Source organism: Salmo salar, chromosome 17 (assembly GCF_965601325.2).
Source record: "Salmo salar chromosome 17, fSalSal1, whole genome shotgun sequence".
NCBI lineage: Eukaryota > Metazoa > Chordata > Actinopteri > Salmoniformes > Salmonidae > Salmo > Salmo salar.
The window spans coordinates 10,365,520-10,384,279 of record NC_138307.1 but is presented as its reverse complement, the minus strand read 5'-3'; the positions used below and the strand labels follow the sequence as shown (position 1 = coordinate 10,384,279).

Sequence of the window (18,760 nt, the reverse complement as noted above, 5' to 3'; positions counted from 1 at the left end):
CATTGTGAAACATTTCCATTAGAATTTCATTTCTTTCTTATGAACATTTTATCAACTAGTCTTTGAGATATTAGGCTACTAGGGTTCTTATTATGCGTTTTGGTGTATTGAAAAATACTCTGATGTCCGTCTTTTATTTTTCTGCCATTTTTCTACCTGGCTGGCTGGCTACACACGCACACAGTGTGTAGGTTATTTACAGTAGGAGATGGGCTTCTATCATCTTCAATCATTCTATTTGGGCTTCGATCTAAAAGGTAGCTAGCAAATGTGAAACGGATTAAAATTACAAGAGTTGACAGCTGTATGAGTTCACCATTTACACAACATATGCTGCAACCTTCTGTAATTTTAGTAGTTTGTTTCATATTGGCTGGCTTCCAACAATAGCTGAATTTGCAAAGCTAGCGAGCACCAATTCAGTTTCAGTGGTGTTTGCTATAATCTTTGCTACCCAGGTTAAATAAAGGTGAAATAAAATAAATAAATAAAAGTTCACTGCGACAATTTAGCTTTTGCAACGATACCATTAAATATATTTAAGACAATGGTAGAAGAGAGTGTAGTTCTGTTCAGTTTGGATTTCAGTTTATCGCTAACCTTATCACAGGGACTTTGAAGCACTAACTTACATCATCTGCATGCTGATTCCATCTTTGACGACGCCACATAAATGGAATAGGTACTAGCTAGCTTAATAGTTAATATTTGCGCGCTAGCTCTGCATATTCAGCTAGTGTGTGTGCGCGATTGACTGGATTAACCTCACGTCAGTTACGTGCATTGAGTGCCTTTCAGACAGAAGATACGACCTCTCTGTTACCGAGCAAGCTAAGGAACTGGCAGTGGATCAAACCATTGTGAGGCAAAGGGTGGGGGGGTTGCAATCTTTTGAAACTTAAAAACGCGCTATTAAGTGTCTATAATCAGCACAATTGCTTTCATTGCGTATTATTAATATTATTTTAATTACATAGTTATGTTTCAGTGATATATTGGGGGGGACAAATCATATTTTTCCCAGGATGGAGGGGTCGTGTCCCCCCCGTCCCCCCTGGGATTTCCGCCCCTGCACATGGTCTGCGGTTGTGAGCCTGGTTGGATGTACTATCAAATTCTCTTAAATGACGTAGGAGACCGCTTATGGTAGAGAAATGAACATTCAATTCTCTAGCAACAGCTCGGGTGGACATTCCTGCAGTCAGCATGCCAATTGCATGCTACCTCAAATGCACATTTTAGAGTGGCCTTTTAATGTCACCAGCACAAGGTGCACCTGTGTAATGATCATGCTGTTTAATCAGCTTCTTGATATGCCACACCTGTCAGGTGGATGGATTATCTTGGCAAAGGAGAAATGCTCACTAACAGGAATGTAACCAATTTTGTGTACAACATTTTTGAGAAATAAGCTTTTTGGGCGTATGGTAAATGTATTGGGTCTTTTATTCCAGCTCATAAAACATAGGACCAACACTTTACATGCTGTGCTAATAATTTTGTTCAGCGTACATACAGCAGGAGCATAATTCAATACAATAATTTGATGAATATGATACCACAGACACCGCTGTTTCATTTGTATTCACTATTCTAAAAGTTTCACATGTAGTAGGTGTACATATAATCGTGGCAACTAAGAACCAAATCTTGCGCTGTCCATGAGAGACTAATATACAATGCATGATGATGTCAGGGGCAGATTGGTCATCTGGCAATTCTAGCAGATGCCAGATGGGCTGGACCATTTTGTAGATGGGTGTGATGGATATATATATATATATATATATATATATATATATATGAAAAAAAAGTGACATGGCCGGCGGCCCATGGGCCTGTTAACACTTTTTAATTTCTCTGTTACACTAATTTGTAATGAGCCTTTGGCTGATCAGTGGGCAACAGCCGACCCCCCTACCAAGATTGTCCGGCCTGGTTTTCTGATAGGCTGAGCTGAGGCCATGCAAACACATTCAAAGTCAAATGCAGCATAACCGAAGATACCTGCTCCTACTCTGTCATCAGTTAGACAGCCAATATTATGGATCGTAAAAAAACAGAAAGAGCACATTCTACATTGTCACCTCATTCAAAACATAATTTTTGGGGGGGCAACTAAAACCATGATATGGTCAAACAGTAAAGCGCATCATCCTCATGATTCCTGTAATGAAAGTGTCTGCCCTGCCCATGTTTCACTGGGGCCTGCTGCTGTGATGACCAAGCCACTCTCCTCTCCCACCATGCGCTCGAGAGAAGAATATGTTCTGATTGTATAACATTTCAAAATGCAATTGCGGGAAAAACACTGCTTTGGAAGCTTCACGCCCATTGTCCCTGTCGAGGAGAGCCGCAGCTTTCTGTAGGTGTAATTGTTATTTCTCAACTCTCAATATTCACCTCAATAGCAACTATTCTACAACCAAGGTATTTGATATGGCTTTGACATATGGAGCGGCGTGTGCGAAATGCACAACGGCCATTGTGAGGGCCTACAACTGCAATGTTTTTTTTTGTGACATTCAATGTACTGTTGGATGAATACATGGCAAGTAGCAGTGGGCATTACATTTAGAGTTAGCTATCTAGTTAATAAGCTTTGAGTTTCTACTTCCTCAGGTGTTGAACCCCAAAGTAATTAGCCTATGGTATTGGTGCACATAAAAATGGAGAAATTCTGGAGTCCTATTTTGACAGTAGAATATAGAAACTATAGTCTAATTGTCATACCAAAATGCATGACAATCACTGTATCAGGTTGCACATCAAAATATATTGAATCATACCTGATTGGATGTATTAGATGATGTGTTGGATGAAACCACATATTACTTGATTACCTCAGTAGTCTATTTATAACACTTCTTAATAAATCACTATGAATGACTTCACCTGAGGAAGTAGAAACTCAAAGCTTATTAACTAGATAGCTAACTCTAAATGTAATGCCGACTGCTACTAGCCATGTATTCATCCAACAGTACATTGAATGGCACAACAACAAAAAACGTTGCAGTTGTAGGCCCATGATTTGGGTCCGACCAAATCAGGGGCTGGTGCCACCAACTGTAAAAGGTAGTGGCACCAGTTACACCATGGGATAATGTTAGTAATTAGTAACTGATACTTAGGGTATGTGTTGATTCAGGGGAACACACATGACAGGCTCTAATTTGCAATATATCCTAAGTCATTAGCTTGGCTTTTATAACGTATAAAGCTTAAAGGAATAATCACCTTAAAATTATATATATATACAGTGGGGGAAAAAAGTATTTGATCCCCTGCTGATTTTGTACGTTTGCCCACTGACAAAGAAAGCATCAGTCTATAATTTTAATGGTAGGTTTATTTGAACAGTGAGAGACAGAATAACAACAAAAATATCCAGAAAAACGCATGTCAGAAATGTTATAAATTGATTTGCATTTTAATGAGGGAAATAAGTATTTGACCCCCTCTCAATCAGAAAGATTTCTGTCTCCCAGGTGTCTTTTATACAGGTAACGAGCTGAGATTAAGAGCACACTCTTAAAGGGAGTGCTCCTAACCGCAGCTTGTTACCTGTAAAAAAGACACCTGTCCACAGAAGCAATCAATCAATCAGATTCCAAACTCTCCACCATGGCCAAGACCAAAGAGCTCTCCAAGGATGTCAGGGACAAGATTGTAGACCTACACAAGGCTGGAATGGTCTACAAGACCATCGCCAAGCAGCTTGGTGAGAAGGTGACAACATTTGGTGCGATTATTCGCAAATGGAAGAAAGACAAAAGAACTGTCAATATCCCTCGGCCTGGGGCTCCATGCAAGATCTCACCTCGTGGAGTTGCAATGATCATGAGAACGGTGAGGAATCAGCCCAGAACTACACTGGAGGATCTTGTCAATGATCTCAAGGCAGCTGGGACCATAGTCACGAAGAAAACAATTGGTAACACACTATGCCGTGAAGGACTGAAATCCTGCAGCGCCCGCAAGGTCCCCCTGCTCAAGAATACATATACATGCCCGTCTGAAGTTTGCCAATGAACATCTGAATGACACAGAGGACAACTGGTGAAAGTGTAGTGGTCAGATGAGACCAAAATGGAGTTCTTCGACATCAACTCAACTCGCCGTGTTTGGAGGAGGAGTAATGCTGCCTATGACCCCAAGAACACCATCTCCACCGTCAAACATGGAGGTGGAAACATTATGCTTTGGGAGTGTTTTTCTGCTAAGGGGACAGGACAACTTCATCGCATCAAAGGGACGATGGACGGGGCCATGTACCGTCAAATCTTGGGTGTGAACCTCCTTCCCTCAGCCAGGGCATTGAAAATGGGTCGTGGATAGGTATTCCAGCATGACAAAGACCCAAAACACATGGCCAAGGCAACAAAGGAGTGGCTCAAGAAGAAGCACATTAAGGTCCTGGAGTGGCCTAGCCAATCTCCAGACCTTAATCCCATAGAAAATCTGTCGAGGGAGCTGAAGGTTCGAGTTGCCAAACATCAGCCTCAAAACCTTAATGACTTGGAGAAGATCTGCAAAGAGGAGTGGGACAAAATCCCTCCTGAGATGTGTACAAACCTGTTGGCCAACTACAAGAAACGTTTGACCTCTGTGATTGCCAACAAGGGTTTTGCCACCAAGTACTAAGTCATGTTTTGCAGAGGGGTCAAATACTTATTTCCCTCATTAAAATGCAAATCAATATAACATTTTTGACATGCGTTTTTCTGGATTTTTCTGTTGTTATTCTGTCTCTCGCTGTTCAAATAAACCTACCATTAAAATTATAGACTGATAATTTCTTTGTAAGTGGGCAAATGTACAAAATCAGCAGGGGATCAAATACTTTTTTCCCCCACTGTATATTTATATTTAATTTTTATTAGTTCACTGTTGATACAGTCCCATAATGTTTTGCATGTCAGCAATCATGTTTTCAAGATATAGAACTTTCAAAAAGCAAATCGTAATTTGCCACCATCATCATGATGATGTGGCAAGTGACAGTTTGCTTTGAGTTGGTAGTGCACTGTGCAGTGATGTGGCTGGTATGGATAAAATACCAGGACCAAATTTTTGTCCCAGTCCGCCCCTTTTGCATGTAGGGGTTTTACAGTAATGTCTGAAGGTCAGATATAATGTATTACAAATAGGGCCAAATATACTCTTTATTCTAGTTGTATTATGTATTATTGTCTCTTATTCATGTGGCCATGTAAACCACATATTTACTCTAGACATTTGCTCTTTTTGAATGCTGTACAATGCCATAATATGCATTGTATATTCATAAACATGTATGAATATATTACATGCCTGTTATACAAGCCGTATACTACAATGCGTTGCACCTTGGAACATTGTAATCCCTGAGTTCAGAGCTCCAACATCACCTCACAGATTATGGATATTGATGCATCTCCCGGTTCAGCTCACATGAGGGAAGTGGCTGCTTTTGTGTCCTTATTATGTCAGCTTCCTTTTGGGTTGTCAGGGGATCCTAGACAAAGTGGGTCAGAATATTATTCCTCAGCATGCCAAGATGATGCACCACCCAGTTTGGGAATCACACCACGGTACATCAGCATCAAACTCAGGAAGTAGCATTCCTCACATGGCACTCCTCCAGTGCAGGCACGGGCACAGTGGAGGGTTCAGAGGGATTCATTCACAGAGAACAGAGTTGAACCTTGGCTGCTTCTCTAGCTTGGCTGCTCCTCTAGATCTCCATGGGGCTAGGCTGGATGTGTTGGGCTATGTTTGATGACTGACAGGGCATGTCCGCTTGAAAGATGTAAGTCACGGGTTTATTTCCATGTTGAAGGGTGTGAGAGTGTGAGTAACACTTGATGTTGCTAATTGTCTGAGTGGCATGGCCACCCACTGCCAGCTGTTGTAGCACATGGGAAAGTGTCACGTTCGTCACACGCGTACCTACATCAGTCTGTTTGTGTGTGTGTGTGTGTGTGTGTGTGTGTGTGTGTGTGTGTGTGTGTGTGTGTGTGTGTGTGTGTGTGTGTGTGTGTGTGTGTGTGTGTGTGTGTGTGTGTGTGTGTGTGTGTGTGTGTGTGTGTGTTTGTGTGTGTGTGGACTTGTTTTCCTATTTGTCTGGACCAGAATGTCCTGACAAGACAGGAAGACAAGAACAATTCTGAAAAGTCAGGACATTTTGCGTGTCCTGAAAAGTTCTAATGCTATTCTAGGTTTAAGGGGTAGGTTTAGGGTTTGGGGTTAAGGTTAGGGTTAGGTTTAGAGTTAGGGTTAGGATTTCTAATGGGAATACATATTTACTTCCCAAAAAGTTCTGACAAGTAACGAAAACATGGCTTATATATATATATATATAGTGTGTGTGTTTTAGTGTGTGTGAGAGAGAGAGATAGAGAGAGCTTGCTTGCCTGTGTGTGTTTGAGCATGGCATGTGAAGGTGTGTGAGTGTGTTTGCATAGAGTGTGTGGGTGGGTAAGAGGAGATCCTCACTCCAGTCTATCTTTTTGAAGTGTGAATTAACAACCCCGGCATTAGTCAAGCTGCTGTTGGAAATGATTGAAGAGGGACTTTGATTTCTGACAAAACGCAGGTGCATCACTGTTAAATGTAAATTGCCCTCAGACACGAATGGATTTAGAATGAATGCGGCAGCTCTTCTCTGAACATCCCTGTTCATGGTGGCCGATTTGTTCAACGGAAATGCTTATCCCCTCCCAAAGATGCATTTTAAAACATTAGTTATACATTTTCACCTTTGACAATAACTCTGGAGGGGGTAGCGCTACTGTAGTTTAGCACAATGCAAAGTTTGGCCCCACGTTGAGTTTGAACCATTTTCAAAATCACACCATCCAGATTCACAATGAAGGCAATCCAAGGCCAACACTAATTTTTCTTTCTGACTTTGGATGGCACTTATTCAGGGAGATGAACCTTGCTCACCCAGACGCAATGCTCGACTGGCTGTACAGCACAGAACAGCACACCCACTACCCATTTCCACTGACCCATTTCCACTGGGTCAGATGTGACTGCACAGCCTCCACATTTGCCTTCAGCAAATGTCTTTAGACAATCTCTTCAGAATGGAGATTCCAGCGCTAAAGCTGCATTGGCTGGATCACAATCAGATGGAATCTGTTTTAGATATTTCGGCAAGGTTGGCTGCAGAAGTGGTGCAACTTTACCTGGATTGTGTAGACTGTTATTGACTGTATGCTATTGGACGGTATTGCCATTGATTTTCTTGTGCTGTTTGCAGGGCTATCAGGCATTCATATCCTTGATGATAGCTATGCATTCTTCCAGAGCCGTTATCCCTGGTTTTGATTGATGTCATCAGAGACACAGAACCCAGTTTTCGATCAAAAAAGTTTTTTGAACAGAGGGCCACAAAATTGGTCTGGACATTTCATCTACTCAGGTTTAGTAGATGGACAACGGTCAGAGAGTAGTAAACTTGTAGAATCTTAAAGGCTTAGCTTGACTGCACTGGATAGTCTCAGTCCTCTCGCAAAATCCAGTTCGCTATTTAAATTGATTTCAGAACAGGGGCCCACAAAATTGGTCTTGTCATTGTATCTGCTTTAGGTGTAGTAGATGGATAATGGCCGTAGATTAGTAGACTTTTAGAATACTATAGGCTTAGCTTGGCTAATCTGGGAAAACTCAGTCCTCTCAAGCTTCTCCACAGTGACACATTGACGCAACCTTCCAGCAGACAGGGAATGCCTGATACCCCTTTCTCTATTTTAAGCCCCCTGAAATTTAATTAGATTAGATCACCCACCGGAGAGGAGAGCCGAGATTCCCAGACAGACAGACACTCAATTAAATGGAACCCACATCTGATCAGGGGAGCACTCATCTCTGACTCCTCATTTAGTTCCACCATGGCCATCCCCACTTCCTGAATCTAGCAGGTGCCCAGAGAATCATGCAATACTTTGATTGGTTTGATACGGGCACTGCTGAGGTGCAAGGGTGTAAATGGAGGTTATCCTTATGGATGTTCAACTTCTTAAGTGTCTTCCACCCTCCCATTGTTAGGGATTACTAGGGTGTTTAAGGGGGGAATACAAATGATTATTTCCACAGTTGAAATGCAAAGGGCTTTGGAACCAGCTCAGTGTAATCCCCAGACTTTGTCAGAATCTACTGTGAAATATACAGTATAATACTAATGGAAGCAACAGTTTCTGACGATTTTAATGCACAACTAATCTTTATTCTGTTTTTTTTTGTGAAAGAGGGGATGTAATATGGAACTGAATATGCTTCAGGGTGGGTGGTGGGGTGCGTAGGGGGCCTCTCTCTCTGTCTGTCTGTCTGTCTGTCTGTCTGTCTGTCTGTCTGTCTGTCTGTCTGTCTGTCTGTCTGTCTGTCTGTCTGTCTGTCTGTCTGTCTGTCTGTCTGTCTGTCTGTCTGTCTGTCTGTCTGTCTGTCTGTTTGCTTACTCTTTATATTCCCCATCTGCCCTTTTAGAATGTGTAAGACGAAACATCTTTAATACAGTGCTTTCAAAGTTCTTGGCATTTTCCGGATTGACTGACCATCATGTCTTAAAGTAATGATGGGCTGTCATTTCTCTTAGCTTATTTGAGCTATTCTTGCCATAATATGGACTTAGTCAGTAAACCAAATAGGGCTATCTTCTGTATACCAACCCTACCATGTCACAACACAACTGATTGGCTCAAACGCATTAAGAAGGAAAGAAATTCCACAAATACATTTTTACAAGACTCACCTGTTAATTGAAATGCATTCCAGGTAACTACCTCATGAAGCTGGTTAAGAAAGTTCCAAGAGTGTGCAAAACTGTCATCAAGGCAAAGGGTGGCTACTTTGAAGAATATAAAATATATTTCGATTTTTGGTTACATGATTATTCCATGTGTTATTTCATAGTTCTGATGTTTTCACTATTATTCTACAATGTAGAAAAACCCTTGAAAGAGTAGCTGTGTCCAAACTTTTGACTGGTACTGTATATCAACCAACTTGTCCCACTTCTGGGCCGTACAAGATTGATGCTATAAATTACCCACAGACACATCGAGGAAACAACCTCACTGGTCATATCAAGCAACTGAGCCTCCATCTTGGATTCCCCTCCATCAGAAAATAACAGCGATCACTCAACCTAATGTCACCTGTTTCCCATCAGATAAAGTTCAGCCATCTCCTCCGGCTCTACAGTGATCAGGTTAGCAGGAGCCACAATGGCAGGACCTGAAACAGAACCACACATCCTAATGAAGATAGGATCGCCAGAGGTGCACAATACATGTTCAAAGTCTCTCTCATATAATGAACTATAGCCATATGCCCCCTCCCATTCTGCTGAACTTAATACTGTTAGTGTGGGTCTCAGGTCTCAGCGCCAGTAAAGCAGGGCCTGGTGGATTAATAAGCTATTAACCCATTCCCTGTGCTATCGTTAAAGGGACGCTCAGCAATTTTGCCGGGGCATTCACAAACATTGGAACCCAGCAACAGATTAATTTGCTGTTGTTTTCTCCTCCCAAAGCAGCCCCATATACTCATGCTATTTGGTGCGTAATTGGTGAGATTAGATCGAAATGCATGTCCCAAAACATGGTGTCCCCAGTCTATGTCTACTTTTCAAGAAAATTGCCTAATAAGTCTTGTTAGGGACCCTAACAAGACATGGGGAGCAGATGAAAATCAATTCAATGGTTAGAGGCAACATGAAATTATGTTGAGATGATGTGGACTTGGGTCCCTAATTCAATCAATTGCAGATACAGGAGAAAACACATTGCAGGTTCACTCAAAATGTTAGTCAGAGGCTGTGTTTTGACAGGCAGCCCAAACAGACCAATCAAATCAGCTCTGAAAAAGATCTGATATGATTGGCCAAAAGACCAATTAGTGGAAAAACAACAATAATTGGTCTGCCTGTGTAAATGCAGCCAGTGTTAATTGTGACAAAACCAACACACCACAAATCAGGTCTCAGAGATCCTGTATGGATTCTATATGTATTTCTCAGCAAATTAACACAAATTAACACAAAAACTACACCTGTCCTTCTGTAGTTATGTTTATACCCATAGAATTTATTTTCCACTATGTGTGATTGATTGAATTGGGTCTCATTAACATTTTCAAATGTACTTTAATTGTACAGCAATACTGTCACCAATAAATGCTTTGTAGTTATTAACTACAGCTCTCTCTGGCTTTCCCCCCTAGTCTCTCTTTTGATAAGGACAAGTAGAGGATATTAGTTTCAGGATGCAGCTGAGACCAGGGACACAGCCACCTGAGATGTCTCACTTCCTGTTTTAATATACTCTGTCCCCAAACTCCCAGAACACACTAGGTCATTTCTGTCTACCACCTCGCTTTTAATGACCTCTGTCTGTCTGGCAGAGTGAAGTAGAAGACAGAGTGCAGCAAGGCTCGATCTAACCCTCACTGCATCCCATATGGCACCCTGTTCCCTTTATAGTGCACTACTGTTAACCAGAGCCCAATATGGGAAATAGGGTGCCATTTGGGATACAGACACTTAACACGACTCCTAAGACAGATGACAGATATCACCCGGCGCCCATTGATCTCATCTGAAGATGTTTGTGTTTGGATTGTTGTTGTGAAAGATGAAATTAGCTTGTCACAATTCTGGCTGACAGGAGATAGAGGGGAAGAAAGCAACTGGAGGCTGACGAGAGTGGCTTTACTGGGGGTATTGTGCTCATTTACTGGGCTAGAGACGCAGACCTTGGACAAGGTATAACGTCTGTCACGCGGCTCACCAAGGCTCGAACCCAGGACATCTGCTTTGTTAGCACACGTGACCACCCTCCCGAATTGTCTTACCAAATGGCGGCACCGAACAGTTAATGATTCAGCAGCGCAAGTGGTGACGCTTCAGACTGAGTAGTATGTTTCACACATCCCCATGTGCTACAAAGACACTGGAGAGCCTGTCATATAGCTTATTACCATCTCAAAATAAGGGTGCTGATCTAGGATCAGGATCCCACTGTCCATGGAATCATATTCAATGTAATCTAACAGTCAAAACTGATCCTAAATCAGAACTCCTACCCGAGACACTTGATACATATGACACCAGCTCAGAAAAGATCAGACCAGACAACAGCAATGCAAAGGCAACAGAAAACATTTTAATACAATGTATGGGGAATTAAACTAGGAGAATTGAGCGGTCATGGTGAATGAGACCGGCGGGGCTGACTAGGGCAAATGGATTTCTCATCACATTGACAGGCTAACTGGGTGTAAAAGCTGCTCCTCCATTAAAACCCTCATGGGGGCATTTTACTCTGCAGATGGGGAGTTGTAATCATGCTTGCTTGATCAGGAAGGGGAGGGAGGGAGGGCCGGCCTTGGCGCGAATAAATCAATCACAGATAACAGTAAGTGAACAAACTCAAGTCAAAGCAGCGCAGATTAAACATATGGGGAAACTCAACAGAGGATTTGTATGGGCAGTGCATTCACCTTCCCAAATGTCATGATTATATTGAATTTGACAGTAAAACTACTGTACTACTACTTTGAATAATACTCCAATAGCGCCATTATACTTCATTTAAAGCAGGGGTTCCCTAACTCGGTCCTGGGGTCCCTCCTGGGTGCATGTTTTGGTTTTTGCTCTAGCACTGCACAATTGATTCAAAGCATGATGATGAGTTGGTTATTTGAATCAGCTGTATAGTGCTAGGGCAAAAAAACTAAACGTGCACCCAGGGGTGCCCAGGAACCCCAGGAAAGTACTTTACCAGTGACTTCAAAAAAAGTTGCTGCCATACATGTACATTGTTATTTGATGATAGTGGCTAAAGTGGAACTTAATAATGTCTTGTCAAATCAAATTGTATTCGTCACATGCGCCGAATACAACAGGTGAATACAACCTTAGAGTGAAATGTTTTTAAAAGTATTTGCTAAATAAACTGAAGTAAACAATAAATACATAAAAAGACACATTTAAAAAAAAGACAAGATGTACTCTGCTATTTTCTTGCGTCTGAATTCTGCAAAACTCTCATATATCTATTCCTCCATTACACCCTGTCGCAATTAAAATAGGTATTTGTGCGTATCTTTCTGTCATAGTCTGATGTGAGTGTACTGCACCACCTCAACAGTTAATTGCCGCAGTTGCCAAAGCCTATGAAAGAGGCTAATGTGCAATGACAGAGGTGCACTTAGCCACATAAGCGTGAACTGCTCATTACAGCGACGCCTTGTAAGATTAGGTATAGAGAACAGGCTTTAAATTGAATTGTGAAATGTAGGGTTGGATTCGTGTATGGCATGTTATTCAACAGATTTGAGCCGTGTGGAAAACAGTTCCCTACGTCTCAAGTGAAAGGTGACTGCCTGGAATGAAACTGGTGAACCACTTCTCGTATAAGCATCACTTACGATAAGTGATAGTTCACCCCCAAAATCAATATGACTCAGGTGTTTTCCTCCCTCAGACGTGGTTGAAAGACGACCAGAGTCAAACGACAGATATGTAGGCATGTCCTTTCAAACACTCTCGACATGGCACCCTAGGCTTGGCAGTGCTACTGCACTTGCTTAGTGTTAAAATGTGCTTTTACAGTGATTTCTCCTTCTGTCTTTTACAGTTAAACCAACGCTTATCGACGTCGACATATACGTCAATAGCATCGGACCTGTATCATCAATAGACATGGTAAGTGAATATTTCTCTCTCTCTCTCTGTCTCTCCTGCTTATCATGAACATAATTTGATTACTTAGTTTTTCTGTGCCGCTTGAAAAAAAGGCCAACAGTGGGCCAAGAGAGTAAAGGCAAGATGCACTTTCCATCATCCTTCATATCCCCTGTGAGCTGGGCTGCAGAGGAAAGCAGTTGTATCTGGTGGTGAAGTGGGATGTGTGGGTGAAGGAATGAGAAATAGAGCCTGTGGTCACAGTGCTCAGACAACTGTTATACCGTAGTAACTGTATCGGTATGCTCTGTATGTAAATGACTCACATGTAAAATGACTCAAATGTACATGGCTCAAATGCTTAGTAGTGATAGCGTAACGAATATTGAATGCATACTGTATGATGATGTAATACAACTCTAGCTCCCATTGTAGTAAGAACAACCCTTAGTGTGTTATTCATGATATACATCAGGGTGCTTAAGCCTCGTTGCTTATTTACTTAAATCGATCCTATATGTAATGTCCCTATGTTTTGTAATCAACTTTAAGCTGGTCTTGGGTAGTGTAGTGTGCTGTTATTTTCTATTGTTGTGAAGTTCATTCAGGGCATACGGCCATTTTTGTTTAGAATCAACAGCTACTGATGTTCACCCCACCTTGGATTTTTACCTAATTATTTCAGATACACAGTGATTAGTGAGTCACACAGATCTCCACCACGATGTGACTTTGGCTAGACTACGATAGCCTATAGGAGCATCCGACACCCTCCCTTAGCCTCGCCCCTGTAACTGTTTGTCCTGGCAACATTACAAAGGCAGGAAGAAAAGAAAAACAACCGATTTCTTCAGCTCGGTTTAGCTGCGAATCCCCGTCACACTTCAGTGCACCCAGAGCATCACCCTGTGAACTGATCTCCGATGCCTTGAATGTCCATTTAACGTATTTAGATCATCAGAACTCTGTTTCTGGAAGACGAATCAGCAGGTCAAGTCGATGGGTTGTATGGAACAGGGCGTCCATATTGATCATCTACCCTAATTGTTACATCTTCATATACAGTAGGGTTAGCAGTCAATGGACTTACCCAGGCATGATGTTCTATGGACATAGTATTTGATATAATTTGGAACTGTCCATATTGATAATGTACAATAATATATATTGGGTTTAAATTGTCAATGAAGGCTACTCACTCAGACATGATTTTCTATGTTCATGGTATGTACTCTACTATAATTGTTTCTGTTTAAGCCATATCTACAGTATAAGCCTAGTATGTAGTCACGCAGACCTGATGTTCCATCGGCATTGTTAGCAATCCAAAGAGAAGGAGAGTATTCTTTGCCATCGGGGAGTGGTTAGGGTTTATTTACACCGACGGGACTGAGTGCTCGGATGAGTCAACGTCACTGAAGCAGATATTAATCTAGGACAGAGTGTGATGGGAGCATGTCTGATTAAGTACCATTAACTCAGAGCGCAGTGGTCATAGTTGCTGGTGCTATTCGGGAAAGATAGCACGTCGAATTAACCGACCAAAAGAGGACACTATGCCACAGTAATCTCGGCCTACAGTCCATCAGTTAAAGATAATGACTCTCTCTCCATGAGATCTCACAACGCTACAGTGCTTCATGTGGTGCCATTGAAAAATGATGGATCTATGATGTTATTTTGGTGCATTTTTGCTGAGTGAAAACAGATTGTGTTAATATGAGGAATCAATATTCTTCTACAGGGCATGGTTATTTTTATGTTCCACAGGATTAGCGCCAATAAAGACAAAAATAAGTTCTTCAGAACCTGTCTGATTGTTTGCTCTCCTCAGAATGAAAATAGACTGATAAGAGTCTGCCAAAACGTCTAACCTAGATAACAACGGGTTACATAATGTTAACTGGTGAGGAGCCACCCCACAGAGAGGAAGAGAGATGTTTGACGACGCCATGTTTAAAATGGAGTGCATCTAAGATGTGACACCAGGTCTCAGGGGAACAACAGTAGATCAGTGGGTAGTGTTTACTCGACCAACAGAGAACTCATCCTATTGAGCAGTCTGTCTAACCTTCAGTTTCTGATAGATCTCTAAGGGATTGCATCATGACATCTGTCTCAATATCCATACTATACCACTTACATGTACATTTTAGTCATTTAGCAGACGCTCTAATCCAGAGGGATTTGCAGTAGCATAAGGGTTAGGTGCCTTGCTCACGGGCACATCGACAGATTTTTCACCTAGTCGGCTTCAGGATTCGAACCAGCAACCTTTCAGTTTCTGGTCCAATGCTTTTAACAGCTAATATTCATAATTTGGTGTGCATTCTATGCGGTGTGCTAGTATGAACTTTAGACTTTGTCTACCCTCCTCCAGATTCCAATAGATCGCTATAGGATTATATGGGACTATATGAAGGCTACAGGCCCAGATCGTATCTCTCCTTTCTAATAATTGGTGTCATCATACTTCTGTCGTCATAGAGCAATAAGCATAGGAAATATTTTGTGTGTTGGATTCCATTAGCTTTGCTATCCAATATCCATACTCATACAGTTTGACAGCAGTCAGCTAGGATTTACAGTTACAATTAGAGTAAAAAAATATACAATAATTTTGTTGTTGTTAGCCAACACAGGAATGCAGTGACTCCCTTGGACTAACCCAATACCATTACTATAGTACAGTATATATCAGAAAAGAAAAATGTGAGACATTTCAAAATGTTTTCATTGTCTTGTTTTCAACAATTGTTTTCACAGAATCTCCAAGTATCCACACATTGAGTTTCTGGATTGTAGATTTCAACCACAATTACCCTCGTTTAATGACACTGGTTACTTGATGTACTCACTGAATTATTGACACATTTTGTTTGAAGGGACATCTTCACAATTTTCTGTGAAAGGAATTGCTATTTTTAGGCTATATCTGGGAGGCTCACTCTGTGTCCAAGGCAACGGGGCTACCCGTAACAGAAGCCACAGCCAGCCATACACAACATGCAAACATTTCAAAGCTCTCTACAAGCAAGCTGCCCATTGTTGGCCAACCTTTTACACAAGACTGACCTTTTGGTCCCTCACTGTGAGCCTTTCTAAAAAAATAAAAGAATACATTTGCAACAAAAAAAAGTTTGGCTTGACAATGACAGCAATGGAGATGGCAAGATCACAAACAGATCTGGGACCAGGCTAAATAAACAATGTGGAAAAGAAATGTGTGTGGAAGCCAGTGTAATGAATCATACACAAGACTGTGAGTACTTCTAACGGGTTGATATTGTGGTTTCCAGGTCGTAGCATTGTACTGTAATGCTGTAATTCCTCCGAGCATCTTTTTTTCCTCACTTGACCTTTCATAATGTCGCATTTGACGTGCTCATTTTAGTGCCTGCCGTTGGACTTTAAATTCATGAGGGGTGCTTAGTGTTTGCCTGGACGTTGCGCTCCGGGAGTAATTCTTAGCCTTGTAATGACCGACAGAGGCCAAGGTACATACATAAGTTACCTATTTTTTTACGTGTTTAATTTGAACTCACGTTCACGGCGGTAAGACTGTTGCTTTGCCTTTTTCTCGTCCTGTAGCGTCAGTCATTAAAAGCGTGGGTGTGAGCTTTCGTAATGATTTCCATAATAGTTAATGACACAGAACGAGTAAAGAGGATGTGGTTTTTTCCATCCCTACATTGATAAGCTGTTTGAGCACAGCGTGTATTTTAGAACCAAATATTATCGCCAGCGTGATGATTTTAACAGTAGCAATCATCTCCCATTCATATCCAGCTGCTTATGGCCCTCATCTGAGGTAGATAACAAGGCTTTTTCTAAATTCCTTACATTTAGTGTAGAGATGGAATAGACTCCAGGGTAGACTGAATTTGGAAAATGTAGTCCCCTACAGGCATGTTAAGACCTTAATTAGAGACCTAGGCTACTCACGTTGAGTGATGAGTGCACATGCCTGGATTGATTAGCTCTTCCCTAATGTGTGCGTTTTGTACTGGGATCCTTGGGACGTCCAACTCTGACATCACCACTTTCAAGTTGAAATGTAAAATGGTTAAGGTAAGGGTTAGGGTAATGCTAGGGGTTAAGGTTAGGGTTTAGGGCAGGGACGTCCCAAGGATTCCGGATAGCACTAACCCTTGTAAAAGAGACCTGCATCTCAGTGCGACTTCGCTGTGAACATAAAGGTTAAATAAATAAAACATATAAAAGATACCCTGAATTACTGTCGGATGACATAGTAGTGTACTGTACACACCCTTATGATGTAAGGAAGCCAGGTCTAACAATGGTTTAGGAATCAAGTAATCTTCTTGTTTTAACAATTCTTTCAAGACTATGAAATGTCATTGCAGTCTTAAGGTTGTAATTAATTTACTGAAGTGAAACTAATTGTGATGCCTCTGAGGAAAATATCTATTCATATTTATACAAAGTTTATTGACCTTCATCTTACATTTAAAGGGTATTACAGGACTACACAAAAGCTGTTAGAGGGGGAGAGAGCGGAATAAATGCATACTTGGTATTTTGGGTTTTTAGATTTCCTTAGCGATTAATCACTGATTTCATATCGCATTTATCTTCGTAACTTAGCTAGTGAGAAACTCATGGGTGAAATAACATTGTAAAATGTTAGATCAGCATTATTAATTCAAAATGTAGCCATCAGTAGGTAAATGATGTATCTTATCTGTGATACTAGTTTATCTGATCAAACCCATTTCACTTTATTTCTCATACATTAATGTATGCCATTTAGCAGATGCTGTTATCCAAAGCAACTTGCAGTCATGCATGCATACATTTTTCTTAGGGTTGCCCCAGCGGGAATCAAACCCATTAAACCTGTGCTATGCGCTACGCTCTACCAACTGAGCCAAACCAGATCTTATAAATTACAGTGGCTATTGTCTGGGAGGCTTGAGTAATATACTCTTTAGACTGACGTATTGTGTGATCAACTGTCCTTTTACTCCTTAAGGTCATGGTAACAGCTACAGTCATGCTGCACCCATCACACTCTAATTAGTGCTGTATTAAAGTCAGCTCCCATGTGCCTGTAAAAGTTTCCAAAAGGTCACCCGTCAGAATCAAGATGTGGTTTCTGGGGGACGTCAACATAAGGGATTAGGAAAAGAGAAATACTTCTATTTTTTAGCACTTTTAAATGTTAAGGCAATTTATACTTGTCTTATCATAGAATCATTTATGGTATGTTTTGTCTAAGAGAATAAAGGTCTTGTCTCGTCCTGTCTCTATGTTCGGGTAGACCATCAACACAGCGACGTGCAGCTTCTCTCAATGAAAAAAAATATGTTGCATGACTGTGGATTGCAAAACAAAAAATTATTCTCCAGAGTTGGGACCAAAATGTATTATAAAATATGTAATAATATATGTAGGTTAAAGGTCATTTTTTTCTGTTTTGTTACAGGAATACGAAATTGACATCATTTTTGCACAGACGTGGATCGACAGCCGTCTGCAATACAACAGCTCTATGAAGATCCTGACTCTAAACAGCAACATGGTGGGAATGATCTGGGTCCCTGACACCATCTTCAGAAACTCCAAGAACGCAGACTCTCATTGGATTACGATGCCCAATCAGCTTCTGCGTATCTGGAACGATGGGAAGATATTATACACGCTGAGGTAAAATAAGTGGATTTTCTTTATCAGATATCACAGACATTGTTGTTTTGAACAGCCAACTATCGTTCCATCTGAGTTCAGAATTTACAGTGTAGGAAACATTGGGTTTTCCCTTGAAAGGAAAGAAAAAGACAATATAAATTAAAATAGTGTCATTACTACCTGTCTTTGTACTGAAGATTACATCTAGAATGTTCTAACTTCTTCAGAACTCAGGTAGAGTTCAACACAGTATAAGAAGGTGCCACAAACACACTGACGTCTGTGCCACATACTGTTGCTACAACAATACACAAAAATAAACATCTGTCTACTCCACGATAAGACAAACATTGTTTTTTCTCTTTCATCATTACTCCACTATGTGGGTTAGCATACAGTGAGGGAAAAAAGTATTTGATACCCTGCTGATTT

The 18,760-nt window shown here is 41.1% G+C and overlaps 1 protein-coding gene across 2 annotated transcripts in view; it reads left to right on the top strand.

The window, feature by feature from the left end:
• The window catches only part of LOC106575271 (gamma-aminobutyric acid receptor subunit gamma-3), a 47,920-nt gene that overhangs the window by 2,882 nt on the left and 26,278 nt on the right, over positions 1–18,760 (top strand). For both annotated transcript variants that reach the window (XM_014151690.3, XM_014151691.3), the window contains exons 3-4: positions 12,630–12,697; positions 18,126–18,346. In XM_014151690.3, coding sequence (XP_014007165.1) covers positions 12,630–12,697; positions 18,126–18,346 — 289 coding nt within the window. The remainder of the gene's footprint in view (positions 1–12,629; positions 12,698–18,125; positions 18,347–18,760) is intronic.